Source organism: Mus caroli, chromosome 8, assembly GCF_900094665.2.
Source record: "Mus caroli chromosome 8, CAROLI_EIJ_v1.1, whole genome shotgun sequence".
Classification (NCBI taxonomy): domain Eukaryota; kingdom Metazoa; phylum Chordata; class Mammalia; order Rodentia; family Muridae; genus Mus; species Mus caroli.
In genome coordinates, this window is record NC_034577.1 from 101,801,537 (window position 1) to 101,827,110 (window position 25,574).

The 25,574-nt window shown below is 54.7% G+C and overlaps 2 protein-coding genes across 5 annotated transcripts in view; both read left to right on the top strand.

The window, feature by feature from the left end:
• Vac14 (VAC14 component of PIKFYVE complex) overlaps positions 1-4,408 on the top strand; it is a 97,002-nt gene extending 92,594 nt beyond the window's left edge. Inside the window, exon 19 of the mRNA XM_021169610.2 lies at positions 3,817-4,408. Coding sequence (XP_021025269.1) covers positions 3,817-3,979 — 163 coding nt within the window. The 3' untranslated portion in view covers positions 3,980-4,408. The remainder of the gene's footprint in view (positions 1-3,816) is intronic.
• Positions 4,409-5,004: 596 nt separating this feature from the next.
• On the top strand, positions 5,005-25,574 carry Mtss2 (MTSS I-BAR domain containing 2). 4 transcript variants are annotated; one of them, XM_021169813.2, is made up of 15 exons: positions 5,005-5,802; positions 10,026-10,087; positions 10,187-10,260; positions 10,916-11,000; positions 11,124-11,215; positions 11,297-11,371; positions 11,651-11,659; positions 12,522-12,679; positions 12,956-13,063; positions 13,810-13,907; positions 15,896-16,112; positions 21,310-21,384; positions 21,742-21,918; positions 22,096-22,261; positions 22,456-25,573. In XM_021169813.2, exons 1-15 carry the CDS (start codon positions 5,734-5,736, stop codon positions 23,241-23,243), a joined length of 2,253 nt encoding a protein of 750 aa, XP_021025472.1. In that variant the 5' UTR covers positions 5,005-5,733; the 3' UTR covers positions 23,244-25,573. The 4 variants fall into 4 exon arrangements, with proteins under 4 accessions (XP_021025472.1, XP_021025473.1, XP_021025474.1 ...); XM_021169814.2 differs by having other exon boundaries at positions 15,992-16,112; XM_021169815.2 differs by lacking the exon at positions 11,651-11,659 and having other exon boundaries at positions 15,992-16,112; positions 22,456-25,574.

Genomic DNA, 25,574 nt, shown 5'->3' on the forward strand with positions numbered 1-25,574 from the left:
GAGATGGAAAATTTCACTTGTCAGGTCACCATGGAAACAAGCAGAGCCACTGAGAAGATTTACGCTGAATGGAGTGCACCCAGCTTACATCAGCTGCCCTGTGTGTCTAGAATTCCCTCCTAGGCCACTGGAGCCACTCAGCAGGCCTTGGCGCCTCGCTGCAGCAAAGGCCTTGGGCATTTGCCTTTAGGGTAGATGCAGACAGCCTCAGGATCAGCCTGCTGCACTCAGGTCTCTGTGACCCTGTGTCTTCCAAACCAACCTTATAGGCTGCCCTGCCTGCTGCCCAGTCCACCCCTTCCTGCCGCTTTCCCAGTCAGCCTTGTGCTGACTGTGTCTTGTCAGCTCTGGGTGTCAACCAAGTGAAATCTGTGAAGTGTTTGATGGGTTGAATACACCCAGGGTTCAGAGACACCACTGTGGGGTTGGGCTGGTGTCTGGATCCCTCCCGAATGGATATCTCCTGCTTCTGAAAGTAGGAAGATCTTAAGGTGACAACACACCTCCTCAGCCTGATTTGTACATTGACCCTACAATATCCGGGTAGGCACTGAGGCAAGGAGGAAGGAGGAAGGTAGAAGGCACCTGGAAGGACACTGCCCTGGGGCAGGCCTCGGGCCAAGCCAGAAACCCTGCAGCTTCCCAGAGCTGTTTCTCAGGGCTCTTCTGGCAATATCTTGTCTTAGGAAGGTAGGGAAGGCTGTCCGAGTCAAGGCAAGATAAATCCCCAGAAAGAAACTAGGTAAAAGGGTTTCCTCAGGAATATCTTGAGTCTAAGGAGTGAGTGAGTCTTCTATGTAGAAGGCTCTAATGTGGGTCAGTGGATGGTTTCAGGCCTAGAATGGGATCTGCTATGTGGCCTCACACAGATTCAATACCCTTTCTGGGCTCCCAGTTTCTTGGTCTGTGCATATGTGTACTAAATGGGCAGGAGGTGTTGGAGGGGTCTCAGCTTTCTGGCTTCTGCAGGGACCTGAGAAAGTTGAATGTAGACTTGGGCATGGATACAGTAGGTGGGAAGGGACATCAGACAGCTGGAGGAGGAGTCAGGTTTCAGGGTTGGGGTGCAGAGGGCCAGTTCACACTCTGGAAAGGGTTTGTGGGCAGCCCCAGCCCCGGGTGGGGCAGGCAGCTGGCAGGCAGGCAGCCGCCTGCAAACAGAACAGCTGGGGAGATTTCCACATTCACCACCCGTCCCTCTGCGTTCTTACTAAAGGTTGGGGCCATGGGCCACCCTCAAGCTTTCTAACCATCCTTAGTACGGAGAGAAGGAGCCTCTGAAAGAAAAGCTCATGGTAGACGGACAGGTGGGTGGCAGGGGAGTGCCACCTTCCACCCTGCCGCCAGGTATCCCTGTCACCCAGTACCTGAGTATCGTGGGGAAGAAAGCACGCCATTGTGGTGGGGGAGGAGATGATGCTTGTAGTCCCAGCACTGGAGAGGTGAAGGCAGGAGAACCATCAGTTAGGGTGTTCTTGGCTATAAAAGCCAGCCTGAGGTACATGAGATGCTGTCCCGAGCAAGCAGCAAGGCTGGTCATGATGGGTGGGAAGAATCCCTCTACCATGGAGGAGGTTCCAGAGGGCAAGATACAGCTGTTTCCCCGGCCTCGGTATCTTTTTGTTCTAAGTTGCTTTCTATGGCTATGACAAAACACTAACCAAAAGCAACTTGGGAAGAAAGGGGTTCATTTCATCTTACACTTCCGGGTAATGGTCCAGCCACTGAGGGAAGTCAGGGCAGGGACTGAAGTAAAGAAGGCCATTGTAGCCGGGCATGGTGGCGCACGCCTTTAATCCCAGCACTTGGGAGGCAGAGGCAGGCGGATTTCTGAGTTCGAGGCCAGCCTGGTCTACAAAGTGAGTGCAGGACAGCCAGGGCTACACAGAGAAACCCTGTCTCGAAAAACCAAAAAAAAAAAAAAAAGAAGGCCATTGTAGCTTACTTATTTGCTCTGTAGGTTTGTTTTGCTTGCTTGCCTGCCTGCCCCAGGACCACCTGCCTATGGGTAGCACAACCTAACATCAATCATTAATCAAAAAAGTGCCCCACATGCATACCTATAGGCCAGGTGCTAGAGGCAGTTCCTTAATTGAGGTTCCCTCTTCCCAAGTAACTCATTTGTGCCAAGTTGACAAAACTAATCAGAACATCCCTCAATTCCTCACAATAGTCCTTCTCTGGACCTTTGTCCCCACATTCGCTAATGGTGGTGTTATGACAGCATGTAGACTCTTGGGCACACATCCCACCCTATCCCCGGTGTCCTCTCTGTGGCCTCGAATCTCTCCCGTCCCAGGTTAAATGACTTGGATAACAGCTAGCCACACCCTGGACCTAGGACTACCTGCTCTAAGTCCCTCTGCCCCCTTAGGAGTCTGGTTGTTCTCCAGGACAGCGGCACCTATACCAGTAGCTGCTGGGCCAGAGAGGTCCCTTCCCTCATTCCCAGGGGAGTCAGCCAGCAGCAGAAGCCCCAAGTGACAACCAAGTGGGCATCACCAGGCCACTTTCGCTCTCCAGCCAACAGTGATCAAGCCCTGGCTCAGGAGGCAGTGGCTCGAGGCCCAGGAAAAAACATTGGCCACAGATGCTATCTAAGATGTTTTCAGGCAGTGTGTGTCCTCCTCAAGAGAGAGGAAAGGAGCAGCGTGGGCCAGGGTGTGGGAGGTACACTCAGGTTCCCAAAGCTGCATCTGGGAGTAGTTGTGCCCTGCTCCTAGCCTGAAATTCAACAGGCCACAGCAGTGCCTTCAGGCTTAAAGCCATTAGTTTTTCTCACTTGGCCAACCTCACTGGGGAAGGTGCCATCGTGGGAGCTCTAGACAGAGTAGCCAGGTGTACCAGGCCTTGGGCTGCCTGCTCCAGGAGAGGTAGAGCTGTATGTAGCTACCCATCTCATACCTGAGCTGGGGCTAGACACAGGCAAGTTTCTGTCATGTCACAGCCGGAGGGAACCTTACACTCAGGACGTGACATGTCTCCTGTGGCAACCTCTTTTACAGACTAGGATGGAGATTTTTGTTTAAGGTCAGATGTCTAGGCCAGGTCTGCTATCCTATTTCCTTAGCTTCGGCCAGCCTCTTCACCAACCCAGAGGTCCCAGGGAGTCCGCTCAGCTGAGTGGGTCACAGCCTTCATGAAACCCTTTGCCAGGGCTCTAGGCAGAATGGAGTGTGGGGAACAGAATAAGGATATGCTGGAGGGACAGTTAGGAATGGGACTGGGCCCTGGGTGGCAAGCTGAACCCAGCTGATGTGAGGCTACAGGATTGGTCCATCAATTGGAAGGAGTGTAGGTTGGTCAGCATGTCCTGTGGTAAGATAAGCTCTTCTCTGGGAGCAGGTAGTGATCACAGGCCTTGGGACCCAAGGCCTGCCAAGTTGTAGGTCCAACAGAGAGACTTCACTGATCCCAGCTGTCTGCAGTCTCAGCCATACCACAGAGAAAGGGCTGGGCTACCGCCTCCCCCTTCTCCCCAGACCCTGTTCCAGGCCCCAGCTGCCTTCCTGGCTGGCTGCTGGCCCTGGCTCTCACCCCAAAGGGAGCCACTGGTAAACAGGAAGTGCTTCCCCATGCAATGCCTGCTCCGCTCCAGGCGCCATCAACAGCCCCACAGGCTGAGAGACATCCAAGCAGCGGGTTGGCTGTTCCCACCAGCTGCAGGAAAGGGGGTGGACATGGGACCCTAAGCACTATGGGTCTGGCTGCTGGGAAGATGTCGCTGGGCAGGGACCCACAGGTGCCCAGAGACTGAACCCCACCAGCACCTACCATGATGCAGACACTGACTCTGACTTCTGTCCATTTTCCCAGAGACTGTCTGAAAGCTGCCCCCAAGTCCCAGAAAGGTGACTCCCCCAGCATCGACTACACAGAGCTGCTGCAGCACTTTGAAAAAGTCCAGCAACAGCACCTGGAAGTAAGACACCAGCGCAGTGGGCGAGGGGATCACCTGGACCGCAGGGTTGTCCTCTGATGTGCCTAGCGTGGAAAAGGGCCCTCGTGGCCTAAGAAGCACTCAGGGTCTCTAAGCTGAGGCCACAAAGAGCCTGAGAACCTGCCTCCAGCAGGGCTGGACCCAACCACCAGCCAGGGTAGGGAGGGGGACGGTATTGGCTCTGTCAGCCCCAGCTCCTCCCAGCAGAGCACCTGGACCCCAGCACTGTCAGCTACACTCTGTCCTGGGACCGATGGATTCTCTCCTGAGTCCGGACTACAGCCTCAGAATCCAGAAGCAGCCTCTTTCTAATCCCTGTCTGTGAGAAGAGCTTGACCTTGGCCCCAGAGCACTGGCATGGTGTGTATGCATATGTACATCTGTGTGGAAATGCACACAGGCCAGCACAAAGACCTCTACAGAATGATGTCCATCCCTGCCCCAATAAAGAAATCACAGAATCCTTAATCAAGCCTGCCTGCTCCTTCTCTGCTAGCACCTATGCCTAGCCTGATGCTGCAGCTGCCCTGGGGCCTCACCTATCCTGGAAAGCCAGCTTCATTCTAAGCCCTGATGGGAATATGAATCCAGGGACCAATTCTTCCCAGGACCAGCACCTTCCTCCTGGCCTTACTCTCAATCCTTAGTCCTGCTTTCTGAGTCCCTGTGTAATGTGGATGTCCCCATAAGCAGGAATGGCACAGCAGGACACTGCAGAGCAGTGAGCAGTGGGAGGAAATCAAAGATAGATGCCCCAGTCTTTGACTTAGCTCAAAGAACTTCTGCGTTTGTCACCTGGCTTTGGGTTCTAGTGAACCCCTAATTGCTTGCTGCGGCCCTTTAGTTGCCAGGAGCTTGTGCCTGCTTTCCCCTGGAGCCCTAACTATGTGTGCCCCATGAGAATAGGTTCACCTGGAGTCTCCTGGACGACAGCAGTACTTGCCCTCCCATGTGTACACGCGTGCATCCCCACACACTACACTCTGCAGGTTCAACACAGACCCCTACTCACGAGGAAGTTGGGCCGGGACACCATCACTATTTCCACCCCCAATCCAGGTGACACCGGCACTACTTAGAAAAGGAACTGAAGGACATTTGTGCAGGAGGGTTGGACTTTATGGATGGTCTGTGGTGGACAGCTCCAATGCGGCCAGTTCCCGTTCCCCTCTGCACGATGCTCGGTGCTATTCATCAGGCCAGGATGCACTAAGGACCGCATCCGCGGCGGGTTTCATCTTGGTCAAGCCCAAGGCCTTGAAGGTGCAAACCCAGGGCCGCTCCCGCGGGAGGGTGGGGGGCTGGCCCGGCCCCGCCCCTGCGCCGCCCCGACCCGCGGCAGCACCCGCTCCCGCCCGCCCCTCTTGCCCGACCAGTCTGGCAGCGCCAGCGCTCGGATTTCAAAGCCCTGGTTTCTGGCCGTGAATGGGTCCTCGCCCGCCCGGCCTTTCCCACAGCCCCCTCCTGTGCTCCCTCCCCGCCGCCCTCCCTCCGCCGCGCCCACGTGACGCCCGAGCTTCGGCGGCTCGGATTACCGCCGCCGCTCCAGTGCCCGCGCCGAGGCTGCGCCGCGAACTGCCCGCGCCGCGCCCCCAGCCCCACCGAGCCATGGCCCGCGCTGCCGGCCCACGGCCCGCAATCCCGGAGCGCGGCGCGGCTGGCCGCTGAGAGCGCGGCCCCGAGGCAGGGAGCCCCGGCGCGGCCTCGGAGCAGCGCCCGCGGCGGTCCGGCCCCTCCCCTGCACGGCTCCCCGCGCCCCTTGCGCGCCCTGCCGCCGCGCGCCCGGCCCCAGCATGGAGACGGCGGAGAAGGAGTGTGGCGCCCTGGGCGGGCTCTTCCAGGCCATCGTCAACGACATGAAGGTACCCCGGGCAAGCTCCGGGCATACGGGTCTCCTCTGAGGGACGCGTGGCGGGCAGTGGTGTCCTGCTATGGCCGTGCAGCGCGGAGTGTGTGTGTGTGTGTGTGTGTGTGTGTGTGTGTGTGTGTGTGTGTGTGTGTGTGTCGTCTGAGCCTGTCCTGCTGCGCCCGCCTTGCGCCCAAAGCCTGTCTGGGTCCGAAGGGTGGGAATGAGGTCGCCCCGTAGGATCCCGATCCAAAGCTGAGCATCCGCAAGCACTCGGTACCCCAGACCCCTAAACTATGAATTGGGTTTATCTTTAGGACCGACCTTTAAGGCCCTTTAACGGATCCAAGGTCTCTCGGGCCTCCGCCCCCTTTCACCACAATGCCCCCCTACACACATACCCCCGACGCCCCGAAGCCCAGACAATGCTGTCACCGCCAAAGCAGGAAAAAAATAATAAGGCAAAGAACTGTTAACTCTTGCCCCGCCAGCCTCGGGCTTCTGCATGGATGCAGCCCCACCTACATGCACACACACACACACACCCCAACAGCTCCAGCAAGCTCCATTCCTCCAATCCTCGGGTGGGGTCCTCCCTGCAGCCCAAGGGTAGGACTGAATCCACCTTGGGGAGGAGGTAGGCTATGTGTTGGCTAAGCAACCTGGGGAGCGCTTTCAGCAACCCCCCCCCCCATCACTCAAGGTCAGACTGAGCAGGCACCCCGGTCAGATGGGGAAACTGAGGCCTGCGAATGGCTCAAGGTCATAAGGAGACCATTGGATCCTGCTTCAGGACTTCAGCCCTTATTATCCATCTGGTAATTTACTGAATTCTCCCTGACCCCCGGAGGCCAATGTTTGACGAGGCAGGGAGAGCTTCATTGGCAAGGTGGGCGTCGAGTGCCAGTGTTCCTGCCCTGCACTGTACCCCTTGGTCTAGGGACACGATGGAAAACGCAAGAAACTAGGCCCTGCGCTGAGCCTCCTCACATCCTTACCCTAGGCTCGCACTTAAGAACAAATCAGAATCCTGCTAGACCCTGGGGGCTGTGGAACCCACGTACAAGTACACCCTACCCAAGGGCTCCAGAAAAATGCTTTAGGAAAGTGGTGCCTTGCAGAGAGGCAAGAAGTTGGGGCTCCCCTCCTAGTACTGCCAAGAAACACCCCCAGTAAGGGAAGGCATCAGTCAGATACTTGCCCCCTAAAAAGAGGCCTGAAACCACACTGGCCTGGGATTTACAAGTTAGCAGCACGTCAGCGCCTTCCCATAGTTCTATACTTTTCCCTGGGGTTCCTCCCTCCCCACAACACACACACACACACACACACACACACACACACACACACAGATCCCTGGCAACTCCACCTGAGGGCCTCATCACTAGCCCTCAGCATCTTGTTACCAGCACCTCTCTGAAACTGTGTAACCCAGACCACCTCCCCTAGCTGGCACTCCTGGGCTGGCAGAGGGTGGGAGCCCCCCGCACTGCCTCCCACTGCAAACACTGCAGCAAGCAGCCACTTCTGCCCAGATAAGACAGCAGGATAGTATCCTCCATTCCTGCCAGTTGCAAGGAACTCAGTTGAGACACAGGTCCAGTCTCAGCAAAGAACTTAGTGGCAGGCAAGATTTCTAGATACGTGGGGCCAAGATGGAAGAGACTTTACCAAGTACCGTCAGATCACGTATACTATGCTCCTATCAATGACATGCATGGATTAGGGACCTTGAAGGGGCCGGCCACCTGCACTGATTGGCTGGACTTTAAAAGCTGCTTCTGGCTGTCTTGCTCAGTGTCCACCATCAAGAAGTTCAAGGAGACTCAGATTGCCTGGGGCTGATTCCTAGTGAGTTGTCCAGGACTCACTCTGGAGCCACTAGAAGGCCCCAACCCTGCACTGAGGGATGGCGTGGGAGGAAGGGTCCCCACTCAGATCTTCAACTACACGGACAGAGGAGGGTGGGTGCAAACCCAAGGGCTTGAAAGGGCCCTGGAGAGCTGGTTAGCTTGCCCTGCCTCCTCTCTCTTAGGCCAACTGAACCCAGAGACTTGATCTTGCCTGGGGCCCTAGGCCTAGTCAGCAGAGGAAATGGGGTCCCCATCCCATGCTACCCTGAAAGTGGGTTCATCCTAGTCCAGACTGAGAAGTGTCACACAGGCTCTGGCCACGGGGAAAGGCTCCTGACACAGAAAGCTGGGGCTTTTGCCCTCTTAAGCAGTTCCCACAGCAAGTGACCCCCTGAAGTCTACACACAGGCCCTGATTCTACAGCTGAGGAAATCTGGGGCTAGGGGTGCATACCTGGGGGTGCCCCCAAAAGTCTTTTCTGAGACTAGAGCCTGGGTTGCCCCCAGACACACCACAGCCACACCAGTCTCATCCTGGTGAGCACCTCCCCTCTGCTCCAGAGCGGTGGCCATGCTTGTAGCAGACCTGGCATCTCCCCCTTTCTCTCAGTCCCTGTCACCTCCTCACATAGAAGTGAATGTAGTTGTTCCTCGCCCCTCTTCTCTGAAAACAGGGCCCCTTCATCCTGATATGTCAGCTATAGGATCAGACCTTGACCCCAACCCCTAGGGCCTCAGACAAATCAGCGAGCCACCCTGAGCCTCTAGTTCTCCCATCAAGAAAATGGGGCAATAACGAGCTGCATTCCAGGAGTCACTCAGGAGGTGGTGAAAGATGCATGAGCCAGAGCTTGGCCCAGAACACCTGGCCAGCAGGTGCAGTTCCTGTGACTGTGATGACACGGGGGGCTTAGAGCCTGGGCCAGGTGAAGCGAACACTCTCCCTGGGGCACCTGTCAGTCAGGCATAGGGGAATAGGGGGATGGGGAAGAGAAGCCAGGCTCTTAAAGACTGGAGTGTGCAGATCTATCTACAGAGGGTAAAGTGGACTTGACCTACCACTGGGGGAGTCCTTATTCTCTCAGACAATCAAGGGCTTGCTGAGGGGACCAAGCTTTCCTGGGGACCAGGAGAACTAACTTTGGACACCCTGTTCCCAGCAGTTTCTCACACTCTGGAGTGAGGTCTTAGCGGGCTTCCCTGCCAAGTAGCATTTAGGAGGTGTGAGGGTGCCCCGTCTTGGAAAAACCCCTAGAGGCCAGTGCCTGGGTTAGCTCCTCAGGACTGCCAGGGACAACCTCACAACCTGGTGGGCTTTTTTTATCCAGAGCTGTGTGGGTGGGGAGAGCCCACCCACAGCCTCCTCTTCTTGTTCCAGCCTTGCTACGGCTTCTCAAATATTTGCTTTCCCTGACACTGACTTGACTGGGCAGGAAGAGGGTGTTTTTGAGGGTCGGTGAAGCAGCCCGCCCCCTTGCTGTCCCTGGAGAAGCTGGCTAGACCTACCCTGGGGTTCCAGCCAAGCACAGGCCTCCTGGAATCCCAGAAGCTGAGGCTCTTCTGACCCCTTTACCTTGGTACTGAGACGCCTCCGTCCCAGTCAGCTCATGTGGGACAGGGACGAGGGCCTTTGCTAGCCCTGGGCTACCCTTCAAAGAGCAAGGTCTCCTTCAGGGTCCCCCCCTCCCCCAGGCTAGGGCTGAACTTTCTCTAGGGCCAGTGCATGAGCCAGAAAAGCCCCTTAATCAGACTGGACAACTCAGTCACCAGGAGCCCAACCTCCCTGTTGGGAAACCCCCTCCTAATAGAGAGCCTCTGGCCAGGCTAGGATAAAGGCCACACTGTTTCCCTGGAGGGGAGAGGAGGGACTGGAAAAAGGTGGCTCTGTTGGCCACACAAGGCCCCATTCAGCCTGGGGCCTAGTTGTCCTAGGCAAGCTGACCAGCCTGTGTAGCAGCCATGGCCTCCCTGGGTCTGTGAGCCACCAGTGCTGGCCAGAGATGACTGGCCTAACGGAAGCAGCTTCCGGGCCCCATTAGACCTTGTGTGGCATTGATTCTGCCAACCTCCACTTTCCACCACATGTGATAGGGATTAAGTGCCCAGAGTCTTATGAGAAAGCCCCCAAGGAAACTATCTGCCATCCATTTTCTCCTCCATCTCCCCCAAGGGAGCATGGGTACCACCTGGGAACCAACTACCGACAGGTAAGAAAGACTTCATGCCATCCTTTGTCCTGGGCCCTCTCTTGCCCAATAGGGTTCAGGCTACCTCCTCTCTATGGGGACAGGACCATCTAAGAAACTGCCCGGAGATTGGACAGTATGTGGGGAGCCCTGTAGTTCCATCTCACAATTCTTTCTTCCTCTCCCACCTCCTCACCGCAGAGCTCCTACCCCATCTGGGAGGACTTCAACTCCAAGGCTGCGAAGCTCCACTCTCAGCTGAGGTGAGGCAGCGCAGGGTTGTCCCTGTCCTGAGGAGGGAGGGATAGATGGAGGATGGCCTCGAACCCGGTTACCACACACTCCACTGTGTATCTCCCCAGGACCACTGTGCTGGCTGCTGTGGCCTTCCTCGATGCCTTCCAGAAAGTAGCTGACATGGCCACCAACACCAGAGGTGGGGAGGGGGCGTGGTCAGAGGTGGGGGATGCGCCCAGTGGGCCGGGAGGCTGGAAAGGGATGTGGGCCATGGGAAGGATACAGAGCCCGAATGGAGATCTTGGCTTCTGCTGTGATGTCATGGGGCAGGTGAGCAGTGACAGGGATGAGACCAGGAGGTCACCCTCCTGCTGTGGGCAAACCCTTCAGTGGCCGTTAGCGATCCTCATCCACATGCCTTCTGCAAGTTATATGGGACAGGTGAATAGTCCTTGGGGACTTGCAAGGCCTTTCTTCCTCCCGATTCATCCATCTAGCAAGCACCTGAGCTTCTGTACTTTTGAGTGATAAAATCACAACCCAAGCTTTATCCTCTGGAATCTACAAATGCCTGAGTCTCAGTAGATCCAGTCGGAAACTTTGCTGGCTTTTCCTTGAGTGACTGGTCTTTGTCCCAGCTAAGAAAGAGGGAAGGCTCCAGGGTTGGCCAGCAAGGCACCCAAAGCCCACCAAAGGCTAGGATAGCCCCCATGTCCCCATGGCTACAGGATTGCTAGTGATGGGGGCGGGGCAGGGGCAGCCTTTGTGGAACAGCGCGCCGCCTAGTGGCCCGAGGCCGGGACTGCAGAAGCCCCCAGCCCGGCCGCTTCCCATGCAGCTTGCTTCCTTGCCAGGGGCCACGCGGGACATTGGCTCAGCGCTCACGCGCATGTGCATGCGCCACCGCAGCATCGAGACCAAGCTGCGGCAGTTCACCAAGTGAGTGGGCACAGAAGACCACAGGGGATATCCGAAGTCTAGAGAGGCCATCCTTGCCCTGACTCGCGGGAGGGGGGGGGGTTGGGGAGGGGTCTAGGCCTCACCCACAGCTTTATCCCGCAGCGCGCTGCTGGAGAGCCTCATCAATCCACTGCAGGAGCGCATCGAAGACTGGAAGAAGTCAGCCAACCAGCTGGACAAGGACCATGCGAAAGGTAGGGTGGGCCTTCGCAGTGGGGTTCCCGAACCTACCCACCGGGACCCCTTACCATAGCTCCCCTCTTGCCCCTGCGCAGAGTATAAACGAGCCAGGCATGAAATCAAAAAGAAGTCATCCGACACGCTGAAGCTACAGAAGAAAGCGCGCAAAGGTAGAGCGCACAGCGCCCCACTGAGGCCCAGCCCCGCGGGCCCCATTCTGTAGCCCCAGCCACCCTATGAGGCACCCTTCCCCTCGAGCATCACCCTGGCCGGGGGGGGACCCTGTTCTCCAACACAGGACACTCCAACATGTCGGGTGGGACTGAGGGAGCACCCAGCACCCCAGACTGCCCAGGCCCCCACCCCTCCCCAGGAGTGGCTCATCCGCCTGTCTTTCACACATTCTTTCTTTCTCTGTCTCCTCTCCTCCTCCCACATCCGTCCTGTAGAGCTACTTGGTAAGTCAAATGTCCGTCCCTCCAGCTGCTCCGTCCCTCCTTGTTGCATTTGTCTGCCTCCGCCCCCCACACCACCCAGCTCAGGGCCATTGGAAAGAACCTCTCCAATCCAAGAAGGAACAAGAAAGGCGGGTGATCCACCAAGGGAGGGGCCTGGGGCATAAGAGTCCCAAACAACTGCTGGGTCAGTCTGCCAGGCCAGGAGGGGTTCGCTGGCTGGGCAGGGTGGGGGTCTCAGGCCCTGGCTGCCCAATTGCCACCCGGCCAGCCAGGTCCTTCCCTGTCACCAGCTCCGTCCCTGTCACCATCTCCTCCACGTCCAGCTCTCACCTCTCTCTGTTTCTCTCACTGCTCCTGTGTGCTGCTGTTGCTGTCCTTATGCATTGGTCCCCGAGCTGAGCTGTGACCCATGCTGAGACACACTCCTCTTTGCTCCCTAGGCCCAGCCATAGCTCTCCTGACCCCTGCACCTTTTAGTGGCCTGGCCTGAAGCTGAGCAGAGCCCCCACCCTGCTGTCTGTCCTGCCTTCAGCCATTCCCCTCTCTCTACCTCTTGAGGTCAGGGTTATGCTGGGGCAGTAATGACATCCTGAGTGATAGAGGTCTCCAGCTGGCCTCCCCGTGGTCTAGCCTACCTCAGATCCTGGGTGGCTGTGCAGCTTGGTGTTGCTATGTCTGTCTGTCTGTCTTCTCTGCCTGCTCTGGTGGGACCAGCCCCTCCACAAACCTTAGAGTCTACTCCATGCTCCCTAGCTCCCTTGTCCCCAACCCCACAGCCAAGAACTACCACAGGGGCCTAAGCCGTGGGTACAGCCAACCAGGTCAGCGTCCCCAGCGCGGCCTCTCTTCCCAACCCCTGCAGGGAAAGGAGACCTGCAGCCCCAGCTGGACAGTGCCTTGCAAGACGTCAACGACATGTACTTGCTACTGGAAGAGACGGAGAAGCAGGCTGTGCGCCGTGCGCTGATTGAGGAGCGGGGCCGTTTCTGCACCTTTATCACCTTCCTCCAGCCGGTGGTGGTGGGTCTCTTGATGATGTGGAGCCTCCCCTGGGGTGGAGCAGGGGACAGACCCAGGATAGACCTCTTAACCCCCTGTGCACCTGGCCTAAAAATCAGGTCTCATAGCTTGTGACTCTGGCTGAGTCTAGACGGACAATTACCTTGGTTGCACAGCCCGTGTCAGCACTGAATATCAGGGGAGGGGGAAAGAGGAGAGGCCTCACAGGCCTGTTTGTTTCCCCAGAGCGGGTGGGCAGGTGTAGGGGCTTTAGACACTGACTGGCTGCTTCCTTAGAACGGCGAGCTGACAATGCTGGGAGAGATCACTCACCTGCAGGGCATCATTGACGACCTGGTAGTGCTGACTGCAGATCCCCACAAACTGCCTCCCGCCAGTGAGCAGGTGCGGCCAGCCCTGACGTCAAGGGCCAAGACCAGGACCAGTGAAGAGATGGTCCTGCCCTCGTGTGGGCACAGTAGAAAAAAGAGGGGAGTTTTGTGGGGAGGCCCTTGCGGGAAGAAGACCGGATAGTATCCAAAAGCCCCTGTGGGATTTCTGGGAGCACCTGACCCGGTGACAGATGAAATGCTCAGAACCCAATAGGGCTCAGACCAACACAGATGGACAGAAGCCAGGTCCCTGGGGCTTGGCCCTTCCAAACCTAGAACCCACCCCACCCCACACAGAGATCTACACACTGTACTGGGCAGCCCCTGTGGTTGGGTACTTCCTGTGTACCCCACAGTCTGTAGCATATCCCCTCAGATCACCACACTGAGTTCTCTCAATGGTAGTCTAAGCTGGTTCCAGTTCACAGGAGAGAACACGCCTCAGGAAGCGCCCGAGACAGTTTCAGCCCCTAATGTCATGGCCCCCCAGGGTCATGATATTCCCAGCCATGTGTCACCAGAAGGACCTGTTTGACCCTTGTCTCCAGCCTGGAGCCAGTTGGGACTCAGGAAGAAGCCCATGTTTAAAAGAAGGCTGAAGTTGGGCTTGGGGCTGTGAGGTTCATCTCCTGAGGTTTAGTTCACCACTGGGGACGGACAGAGGGGAAGGTGCACTGCCCTATCAGCTCTCTGCAGCATGGTGAGGTGCTCCGCAGGTTAGGAGCTGCCTCTAGTGACCGCCCCCATGCTCTTCTCCAGGTGATCAAAGACCTGAAGGGTTCTGACTACAGCTGGTCGTACCAGACCCCACCCTCGTCACCCAGCAGCTCCAACTCCCGGAAGTCCAGCATGTGCAGGTGGGTGTCAGGCTCTCGGAGGGGATCCCAGGAGGGTGGGAGGGGGAGTCCCAGCAAAGCGGTGGAGGCGGTGGCTTCAGCGCCCCAGAATTCACACAGCATCTAAGCATCCAAGGACTTCTCACATATAGGAAATACGGGTGCACACATTGGTTGGCAGGAGAGGCGGGTAGCAGCTTCATTGATGGCGCATCGTTGTGTGCCCGGCGCCAAGGCTTTTTTCTACAGTGAATCCTGGCACCGTTGTGTCAGGAGGGGAACCAAGACACTTGAGTCGTGATTTAACAGTGGGTCTTGGCCAGGCATGGGACAATAGGGTCTTCGAGTAAGAAGGTGAGGTCAACCTAGGCACGGCGATGCAAGCCAGTCATTTTAGCACTTGGAAAGTGGAAGCAGGAGGGTCAAGGGTTCAAAGCCAGCCTGAGCTGCTTTCTAAGACCCTGTCTCAAAAAATACACTTTTAAAAGTTAGGTGGAGTATCGGTCATGGTAGTGCATGCCCTTAATCCCAGCACTTGGAAGCAGAGACAGAAAAATCTCTGTGAGTTCAAGGGTAGCCTGGTCTATCTATAGAGTGAGTTCCAGGAGAGCCAGGGCTATATAGAGAAACCCTGTCTTTAAAAAAAAAAAAAAAAAAAAAGCCAGGCGTGGTGGCGCACGCCTTTTAATCCCAGCACTTGGAAGGCAGAGGCAGGCGAATTTCTGAGTCCGAGGCCAGCCTGCTCTACAGAGTGAGTTCCAGGACAGCCAGAGCTACACAGAAAACCCTGTCTCAAAAAAAACAAAAAACAAAAAAAAAAAGGAGGGAAGGAGGAAGAGAAGAAGGGAGGGAGGGAGAAAAGAAGGCAGGTGGGATGACACACGTCTGAAATCCTATCCTCTGGTGAGTTGGAGGGAGCAGAATTGGAGCAGAATTCAAGCAGAATTCAACCACAGTTATATATCGAGTTGGAGGCCGGCCAAGGCTATACGAGACCCTGCCTTAACAAGTAAAACTAAAAAGGAGCCTAAGACCAAGAAGTGGTGTGGTGGTTTCCAGGAATAAGTGTTTGGGCTTCAGGGTAAGGGACACTCCAGCCTGTGCTTGTCTCAAATTGATCCCAGGTAGTTGCCCCAGGCGTCAGCACTTAGAGTCTTACAGAGATGGGGAGAGGGTAGGAGTCTTGCTCATCCATCAGTCTGGATTTGAAGGAGATGGTCATGGTTCCAGGAACCTCAGGGAGAGTCATGAACTCAGAGCAGCTTACAGATTAGGGAGACCCTGTCCCGGATACCCTTCTTCCCAGAATTCTATCTGGGCACTGGGAGCTAGAGAGAAGCTGGACCCAGTGATCAGTGGGAGAGGTGAACCCATAACCTTTGGGGCATCTTCAGACCTTGAGAGGCAATGGTTGCCAGGAGGAATGTGATTATAAAGGAGATATTTAGGGGTGGGGCTTGGGAGACCCAAGGGGAATGCCCAGGAGAGTAGAATGCTGGGCCAAGGCTGAGCCCCAGAAAGCCATGCTCCTGAAGGAGGGACAAGGTGACGGTGGGGTAGGACCCACCTGGCAAGCAACAGCCATTTCCAGACCGTCATCTCAGCATGTGCCAGGTACTCGAGTGTGACCAGACAGCCAACAGCAGACTGCGAGGAGGCAGTTTAGAAACTGCCAGGCTTTTCACTTTTCAATGCCTGGTGACTCAGCTTGCCCATCACAAGCCTAAGAACAACCAGGCTAATGATGCTGTGGGAGGCAGAGGCATACCCTGCCTCCCTCTGAGTGTACCCACTTCGGGTATACCCTGACAGGGACTCCCCAGCACTGAGACATGCCATGCCAGAACTCCTCAGTCATGCCAGGGCCTCGGGACCTCGTAGTCTGACACTATCTTTTCCTCCCTTTGCTCCGCATCTCTTACCCTCCCTCCTCTGTCACCCTTCCCTCTTTGTATACACCTCTGTGTCTTCCTGTCCGGCTACTGTGCCCTCCTCCTTCACTCCCTCAGTGCCCCCAGCAGCAGTGGCAGTGCCAAGGGTGGCGGAGCCCCGTGGCCTGGGGGTGCCCAAACATACTCACCCAGTTCCACCTGTCGCTACCGCAGCCTGGCACAGCCGGCCACCACCCGCCTCTCCAGTGTCTCCTCCCACGACTCTGGCTTCGTCTCCCAGGACCCCACCTACTCCAAGCCCCCCTCGCCCATGCCTTCCGACATCACCAGCCAGGTGAGAGAACATCGGGAGGACCACGGGGTTGGGGAGCAGGAGAGAGCCTCATGCTGACCTCCGGCCATCCTTGAGAGGGGAAGCAGTTAGGGAGTGGAGACTGGCCACATGGCCTTCCTGCTTTTCCACGGTTTTATGATTGATCTCCATCCAACTCCACACTTAAACATGTATCCCCGTGTTTCAGATGAGTCTCATAAATAACATATACCTGAGTCTCATTGGTTTATCCAAAATCCAGGGCATCGTACAAACTAGACAAACCTCCTGTCACTGAGCTACACCTCCAGCCTTAACTTTCTGAGATAGTTTTATTATTACTTTATAAATGGGAGGTGGGGGGATGTTTTGTCTGCATGTATGTCTGCACTACACACAGACCTGATGTCCCAGACTGGAGTTACAGACAGTCGTGAGCTGCCATGTGGGTGCTGGGATTTGAACTCAGGACCTCTGGAAGAGCAGCCAGTGCTCTAACCACTGAGCCATCTCTGCGGCTCCTGTGCCTATGATACTTTTGAGCCAGGGTCTTAGTTTGCACAGGTTGGGATGTGTGTGTGTGTCTGTGTCTGCGTGTGTGTAAGTGCACATATCTGCACATGTATGTGGAGACCTGAGGTCAACCTTAGATATTATTCCCTAGTAACTATCCACCTTATTTTTTAAGATAGGGTCTCCCTGGCCTAGAACTTACCAAGTAGACTAGGCTGGCTGGCTCCACAGTATCTGTGCTTCCCCAGTGCTGGGATTACAAGCATGCATGCATAACCTTGCTTGGCTTTTTTTTTTTAATGTTTATTTTTATTATTTTAAGTTGTGGGTAGGCTCCTGTGTCTGCACATGGGTATGTGTGTAGGAATGCAGGCGCCCTTGGCGGTCAGAGGCATGGTAGATTCTCCAGCTGCTGTCACAGCCAGCTGTGAGCTCTCTGATGTGGGTGCTAGAAACCAAGCTCGGGCCCTCTGGAAAAGCAGCAAGTGGTGCTGCTAAACACTGAGCCATCTCTCCAGCCCATGGCTTGGCTCTTCCGTATGGGTTCTAGGTCCTCACTCTTACAAAGCAGGCCCTTTGCCAAGAGCCATCTCTCAGTGCCCAGTTATTACCTTTGCTTTCGTTCCTTCTGTTCTCCTGCTGGGGTTATAATTAAAAGATGTCACGTCGTCTCCTGTCTCTGTGTCTCTTTTTTTTTTTTCTTTTTTCTTTTTTCTTTTTTCTTTTTTCTTTTTTTACTACTACCCAAGAGGGATTAAAGCTCTTTTGTTCAATTGAGTCTTTAACTTTTTTTTTTTTTTTTTTTTGGTTTTTTTTCGAGACAGGGTTTCTCTGTATAGCCCTGGCTGTCCTAGAACTCACTCTGTAGACCAGGCTGGCCTCAAACTCAGAAATCCACCTGCCTCTGCTCCCAAGTACTGGGATTAAAGGCGTGTGCTGCCACCACCACCTGGCTCTTTAACATTTTTTAATGATTTATTTATTTTTATTTTATGCACATTGGTGTTCTGCCTGCTTGTATGTCTGTGTGAGGGTGTCAGATCCCCTGGAACTGGAGTTACAGACAGTTGTGAGCTACCATGTGGGTGCTGGGAATTGAACCCCGGTCATTTGGAAGAGCAGCCAGTACTCATAACCACTGAGCCAATTCTTCCAGCCCCAACATTTTTTTTTTAAACCAGGGGCAAGTTTTCCCTGTGTATTACAGACTGATCTCAAACTAGCAACACTCCCTGCTTCATCCTACCAAAGGCTAGGATTCTTAGGGGTGTACCTCCATGTCTGACTCATTTCATTTTATGCCTGTAGGGAAGTTGCAAAAAGAATTCAGAGTCCCTATTACCCTGCCCACACTCTTACCTCAAGGTTAACACCTTATGGAACCACCAAATAATTTTTTGTTTATTTTTACCTCCTGGCTTTTGGGGGGGCCTTGGGGGGGTCCTTTTTTTAAGAGTGTCTCACTATGCCACTCAGACTGACCCCAAACTCTCAATCTTCATGTCTCTGCCTTCGTAATGCTGTGATTATAGATCTGAGCAACCACACCCCTTAAATACAACCGTGAAATGCATGCTAGGCAAGCAGGCTACCACCGAGCTGTCCCTCGAGCCCCCAAACAATGTTCAGGACCAGGGAAACCAAACTGATCTATAGTATCACAAGCTCTACAGTGTTTAGTTTTGTTTTGGCTGCCCCACCCCCACCCCACACATTTAGCTAGTTTTCTCTAATTGCCCTTTTATCTGGGCCCTTCTCCCGTTTATTTATGTAGACAATTATTTATTATGCCATAGTGGACTCCTAAATTGTTCTTTGACTCTATGGGTTAAAATCCATTACCACTGAGTCTCAAGAATCTTTTAATTGATACATACTACCCACCCGTACCGAGAAGTAAATGTATCGCAACAGTGTATCTGAATAAGTCTGCAAATTGAACACACTGGCTCAGCCAGTACCAAAAACAAGACACAGCTTGACCCTAAAATCCCTGCATTCCTTCATTGCTGTTCCCACTCCAAGTGTAATTGCTGGTTATAGTGCGCGCGCGCGCGCGCGCGCGCACATGTGTGTGTGTGTGTGTGTGTGTGTGTGTGTGTGTGTGTGTGTCTAAATATATGCATATATAACTATAACTTACTAGGCTGGGAGTATAGTTTATTTGTCAAGCACTTACAAAGCATGCATGAAGCCTTAGGTTTAATCCCAGTACCACAAAGGTGTTCCATATATGATTTATATGAAATCATAGAGGATGTTTTGTGTGTGTTTGACTTCTGCTTTCCGCATGTTTAAAATAGATGAGATTCATCTGTTTTACATGGAAACAGGTATCGTTTTCATCGATGTATAACATTCCATTGAATTAGTATGTAAATTTATTTTGGTATTCTGTGTTTTGGGGACATTTAGATAGTTCCCTGGTTTTCTAGATTCACTTTTGTTGCTGTGATAAAATATCCTAACAAAAAGCACCTTAGAAGAGAAGGGGGGTTACTCATTTTATAATCCAGATTCTAGCCCATCTCTCTGGGGAAGCCAGGGTAGGAACTTCAAACAGCTAATCCTACTGACACTTGAGAGGAGAGAGAAATGGATGGATCCATGCTTGTTTGCTTGCTGGTCTCAGTTTGATTTCTCCACTCTTATACGGAATTGGACCCCAGCCTAGGAAATGGTGCCACCCTCAGTGGGCAGGACCAGTTAACTCATGTCAATCCCAGTAGACATGCACACAGGCCCACCCATCCAATGCACACAGTTTCTTAGCAAGACTCTCTTCTCAAGTGATGCTACATTGTGTCAAATTGCCAAAGCTAAGCATTGCACTTATCTAGGGGCCTTGGCTACTCATAGACTGCTGAGCATATCCTAGTACGTGGTCCTATTGCAATGTGAGCAGGAGCAGAATTGTCGAGTCCCAAGATTCTTTTTTTTTTTTTTTCTTTAAGATTTATCTATTTTATGTATGTGAGTACACGGTCACTCTCTCCCGACACAGCAGAAGAGGGCATCGGATCCCATTACAGATGGTTGTGAGCCACCGTGTGTCCTGGGAATTGAACTCAGGACCTCTGAAAGAGCAGTCAGTGCTCTTAAACGCTGAGCCATCTCTCCAGTCCAAGTCCCAAGATTCTTATCAACGGGGTTATGACAGTTGTTGTCCATGCTGTGTCCATACCAACCCTGCTATTTTATAGCTTTTCCACTTTAACTGTTTTTGAGAGGTATATAATAGTAGCATTTGAATGTTCCTTAGGACATGGCAGAAGTTTTTTTCATTTTTTTTTTTCTTTTGAGACAGGGTTCTCACTATGTAACCTCAGCTATCCTAGGACATACTCAGTAGACCAGGCTAGACTCAAACTCAAGAGATCTGCCTGCCCCTGCCTCCTGAGTGCTGGGATTAAAGTTGTGTACTACTAGGCCCAATACATTTCATACTTTAAAGTCCATTTGAGTATCTTCTTTCATGTAGGGCCTATTCATGTCATTTGCCCATTTTTCATGAGAGAAAGAAAGTGTGTATGCATTGATTTTTTTTTTAAAGATTTATTTATTTATTATATGTAAGTACACTGTAGCTGTCTTCAGACTCTCCAGAAGAGGGCGTCAGATCTCATTACGGATGGTTGTGAGCCACCATGTGGTTGCTGGGATTTGAACTCAGGACCTTTGGAAGAGCAGTCGGTGCTCTTAACCACTGAGCCATCTCACCAGCCCCTGATTTTTTTTTTAGAACTCTACATATATTGTAGATACATGCCCTTCATCAGAAATATTCTTCTGAGTATGCTCTGACTGCCTTTTTGGTTTCTATTTTTAATATTTTTATTTCGTGTGTAAGGACTATTTTCCCACATCTACGTGCATCACGCAGAGCCTAGGGAAACCTGAAGGGGGCATCAGAGCCCTTGGAACTGGAGTTAGAACTGGTTGTAAGCCACCATGTGGGTTCTGGGAACTGAACCCAGGTCTTCTCCAAGAACAGCAAATGCTCTTAACAGTTGAGCTGTGTCTCCAGCCCGTGAGTAGTATTAAGGACTAGAGGTTCCTAGTTTTACGGTCAGTCCGTTTTATCTGTTCTAAAGGTCATTGGTGCTCTTGCAGTCTGCTTGAAGGACTGAGTCAGCACCCCCAAACACTTGTGAACCTCATCTCTGGCCAGCCTCGTCCTGCCCGACTGCTGCCGAGTGCCTAGCCCCAGCCCCAGCCCCAGCCCCTCCCTTACTCCAGGTTATACACGTGTCTCTGCACAGAGAACTAATGGGCAGCTCGGCTGAATGTTCCCAGGATAGCACTCGGGCCTCCATCGTCCCTTCTCCCCAGGGCATTCCTTTCTGACCATCAACCCCGAATGCTCAAACCAAACCTGAGTTCTCGGTGTTGCATCTTCCCTTATCTCCACACATGAGCCGTCAACTGTGAATCCTAAATTGAAGCCTTAAAATATGTGGCTCCTGGGTTGGGTCATGGGCAGGCAGGTCAGTGTCTGTAGGATGTGCCCTGGGTTGCGGCCTCCTATGGTGGTCTTAGTGGCTGTAACACCAGGAGGGGAGTACAGGGTGAGGTGCTGGATCAAACTGCCCACTGCGTGCCACCACGGTGACCAGAATTCTTTTTCTCTTGCCTGCCTTCTTGGCCTGTCTGCCCACGGGTCCCCCCACCCATCTGTGGCCGCTGGCTCACCTCTGCACAGCAGAAATCCTCCAGCTCTGCATCTTCTGAGGCCTCAGAAACCTGTCAGTCAGTTAGCGAGTGCAGCTCCCCAACCTCGGTCAGTACCCCATGCCCCGGGCCCACCCCACTCCCTCCTGATCTGGGGCGGTCACCAGAGTGGTGGGGTTTGGGGGGGCGGGGGAGTCAGATTCAGCAAGAAAGCTGCGTGTACTGGCTCCTGTCTTTGTGAAGCATCCACCACCCACTTGCCAAGCCCATACCTTTCTTGGAACACCCTGCCCCATCCCTGAACTGCTGGGACGGAACAATTGCTGCTGCCCACCAGATTCTGGCCTTGGCTGTGACTGCAAGCCAGAGGCTCCTCGCTGATGTGCACCCCCTGAGCCCCAGCGACAAAGAGGGGCCTTTCCTAGTCATGCACAGTAAGGCTAAGGGTGCTTGCCACACCCTGCAGGACTGGACCAAGGCTGGTCCCCACGAACAACCCTCAGCCACCACCCTGCAGCGGAGGAAGGATCGTGTGGAACACCTCCGAGACACTGAGCCAGGCCCTACTGGTGGAGGCACTGTGGGCTCCGGTGGAGAGGAGGTGCCACGAACCCGGATGTCCCCTGCCACCATAGCAGCCAAAGTAAGTGGACCGCTCCCTGGCTAGGCCCTGGCCTTCACTCCAGGGTCAATGCCAGGCCTCCCAGCAGTTGGCCTTCGAAGCCTACTCTGTCCACCCTTATGGAACTATCTAAGAGTCCCAGAAGAGGGTGGACGTGGAGAGTGAGGCTTTTTAGCCCACCATTTTCCCTACCCTCAGCATGGTGAGGAGGTGTCCCCTGCTGCCAGCGACCTAGCCATGGTGCTGACCCGTGGACTGAGCCTGGAACACCAGAAGAGCAGCCGGGACTCGCTGCAGTATTCCAGTGGCTACAGCACACAGACCACCACACCTTCCTGCTCCGAGGACACCATCCCCTCCCAAGGTGGGCCTGGAGGGAGGGATGCCACAGGCTGGGCGTGCTTGCTAGGCCTTCACAGCCCCGGGACCCGCCCCACCATAGCAGCCGGGAGGAGGGCCATACACAAGAGACTTACTTCCCTCTCTGTCTCCCTTGAGTAGGTATGGGGTTCAGGGACAAACTTGGCCCTAGGCTCACCACCCACTGTGTGTCTCCAGGCTCAGACTACGACTGCTACTCTGTGAACGGGGATGCAGACAGTGAAGGCCCCCCTGAGTTCGACAAATCATCTACCATTCCTCGAAACAGCAACATAGCCCAGAACTACCGCCGCCTGATCCAGACCAAGCGCCCAGCCTCCACCGCGGGGCTGCCCACGGCAGGGCTGCCCACAGCCATGGGGCTGCCCTCCGGTGCACCTCCCGGTGTGGCCACCATCCGCCGCACACCCTCTACCAAGCCCACTGTGCGCCGCGCCCTGTCCAGCGCTGGCCCCATCCCCATCCGCCCACCCATCGTCCCTGTGAAGACACCCACCGTGCCCGACTCCCCTGGCTATGTGGGGCCCACGCGGGCAGGCAGTGAGGAGTGTGTCTTCTACACAGACGAAGTGGCCTCACCTTTGGCTCCAGACCTGGCCAAAGCCTCCCCAAAGAGGCTCAGCCTGCCTAACACGGCCTGGGGCAGCCCATCCCCAGAGGTAGCTAGCTACGGCGGCGGGGCTGCGGTCGGGCTGGCCACCGAGGACGAAGAGCAGCAACTGGCTGCTAACCGGCACAGCCTGGTAGAGAAGCTGGGGGAGCTGGTGGCCGGTGCCCAAGCCCTGGGCGAGGGCCAGTTCCCCTTCCCTACCGCCCTGTCAGCCACCTCTTCGGAGGAGACGCCCACTCCACCCCCTGCTGCCACCAGTGACCCCCCGGCCGAAGACATGCTGGTGGCCATTCGTCGCGGGGTCCGGCTGCGCAGGACCGTCACCAACGACAGGTCGGCGCCCCGCATCTTATGATGGTGCCGCCCACCCCTCCCCGTCTGGGCCTGGCACAAGGAGGTGGCCGAATCTGTGAGCAGCGGCCAGCCACTCTGAGTGGCGGCCCAGCCAGAAGACAGAAAGCAAAGCGTCAGGAGTGAGGCACAGCCACTTTACGGAAAGAGACAACCAGGCTGGATCTCAGCATCTCGCGGGAAGCGACTTCCCTCACACACCTCGCCAGGACAGAGCCTGTTTTATACTTTCCTTACCTACTCCAACCTCCTCTTCCTTCCTGCAGGCCCTGCTACATCCAAACCCCAGAGCCCATAACCAAGGGCTGGGCCTGCTACATGGGGCCCTACCTGGCCTGGGGTCCACAGCTCTCTCCCTCTGGCCCGGCAGTCCTCCGGGGCCACATGCCCAGCTCTTTCCTTGAATGCTGGCTCCCTCTTCTCCCTGCCTGGACCCTGTCCCGTTTCCTCTTGCCTTTGCCCTGCCTCTCCCAGGCTCCTCTCTTTGGGAAACAGGGTGGTCACGGAGGGGTCAGGCAACCAATCAGCTGAGGATCTTTGTGTGACTGGGTTTAGGGACAGTCAGGCATTGGGAAGCCAGGCTTGCTCATGGGAAAGAGTCTGAAGGGAGGGAACGTAGGGGCCTTGTCTCAGGGGACCCTCCAGTTCCCCTCCCCCTGTGAAGAGTAGCTAGTGGGGTGAGGCAGGGCAGACAGGGAATGAGTCCAGAGGCCCGTACCAGGTGTTTTGGATGTCCTGTTCTTGTCTGGACACTTCGGAGCTTTAACTCTAGGGGCACCTGCGGGTTACAGTTTCACCTGTTGCTGGAGATAAGGGCTGGAGCCTTAGATGGTGTGGGGGGTTATTTTATGACTGTAATAAAATGGAGCTGACCCTAGACAAGAACTGTGTGGGGCAAGCTGGTGGTACAGGGTGTACGTCTGAGTGCCTGAGAGAGGGGTGTGGGAGCCCTCAGTGGGCTCAAGGCCGGAGAAGGATAGGGTCACTCTCCCCAAACCGGGGGAAGCTGCTCTTCTTGCCAGTGTCTGAAGTGTCGGTAGAATAAGGCTGGTGAGGGTAGGCCAGGGCCTCTGGCCAGTCTGTTGAGATCTGAGCAAGCTGCAGGCCCAGCTTGGAGCAAGTATTAGAAGGTTGGTTTTGACTTTCTGTTGCCAGAGGCAACACCATCCCAAGAAAGTCTATGCCTAGAGGCCTAGCTGGGGCTGGCAGCAGGGACCAGAGGAAGAGTGGGTCCTGCCTCCCTGTCAGCCCAAGTCTGAGCAAGTCTAAGCACGTAAGTGTAAGCCAGAGGAGAGATTCGGGAGGTAGAGCAGGCAGCAGACTCCAAGGTAACATTCTGCCCGACCCCCACAGGGAGTCCAGAGAGCGTACCTTGGTCTTGAAGGAATGGAGTTGGGGCTGACCTGGGCCCAAGGTCATGGGTGCTCCAGTGCAGGGCAGCCCAGTAACTGGTCTGGTGAAGCAGGGATTCCTGTGTGTGGATGGAGTTACCACAGGGCTCCCCGAGGCTGCTTAGCGAGTTATCTCCAGGGTCTGAGACCTGGCCCACCAAACTCAGTTGTCACCAGAACCCTGAGTATAGAGTCCAGGAAAACAAATGGTCAGATGTGGAACCCTGAGGCATATTTTGGCTGCATCTTCCCCAACAAGACTGTCAAGGCTGATGGAAAGGGATGCAGGATGTCAAGTGGGCAGATGTGGTCCCTATACCCAGGGTGTGGTTGGGTCCTAGAGAAGGGGGTCCAAGAGGATGGGCTCATTGCCATCTGAGGACTCCAGGCCCTGATGGGAAGGGAGGCCAGGGACTTCCCAGGAAGAGGATGGGGTGGCATGCCCACCCCCAGTTTTAGCCTTCCCCTCCCCCCCAGGGCTGTACATATTCCATCCCCTTGTCTGACCCACAAGTATCCTCCTCCACCACCACTTCCTCTAGAGCTCACCTCTCTCATAGGCCCGCCCTCGGGATCCGAGCCAACCATCCTGCATCACAAACTGGTTTGGGGGCTGCTTCACGTACATTTTATTTTATTTTATTTCATTTGTACAGCAAAACATTCTTTTCAAATGTGTCTTTTGACTGAAGTAACTTTTCTGGTGCTGTTAACTTGTATTTTTTTTTTTTAATTTATTTTGCCGCCCCTCCTTGTTCCTACTCACCCTCCCCTAACCCCCAGCCCCAGCCCATCACTTTTATTCTGTTCTTTCTGCCAAGTTTGGGATAAATTCTCCCACCCACCCCAGTTTCCATCCTCTCCTTGATTTAAATAGTCACTGCTACAAAGTAACAAATGCACTGTGAAGATCCCAGTATTAATAAAGTGGTACTGTAGTTAAC

Coding starts and splice junctions, on each gene's coding strand:
- Mtss2 (XM_021169813.2), top strand. CDS start 5,734: ATGGAGACGGCGGAGAAGGAGTGTGGCGCCCTGGGCGGGCTCTTCCAG. Junction 11,216..11,296: donor GGACAAGGACCATGCGAAAG/GTAGGGTGGGCC, acceptor GCCCCTGCGCAG/AGTATAAACGAGCCAGGCAT. Junction 12,680..12,955: donor CCTTCCTCCAGCCGGTGGTG/GTGGGTCTCTTG, acceptor CTGCTTCCTTAG/AACGGCGAGCTGACAATGCT.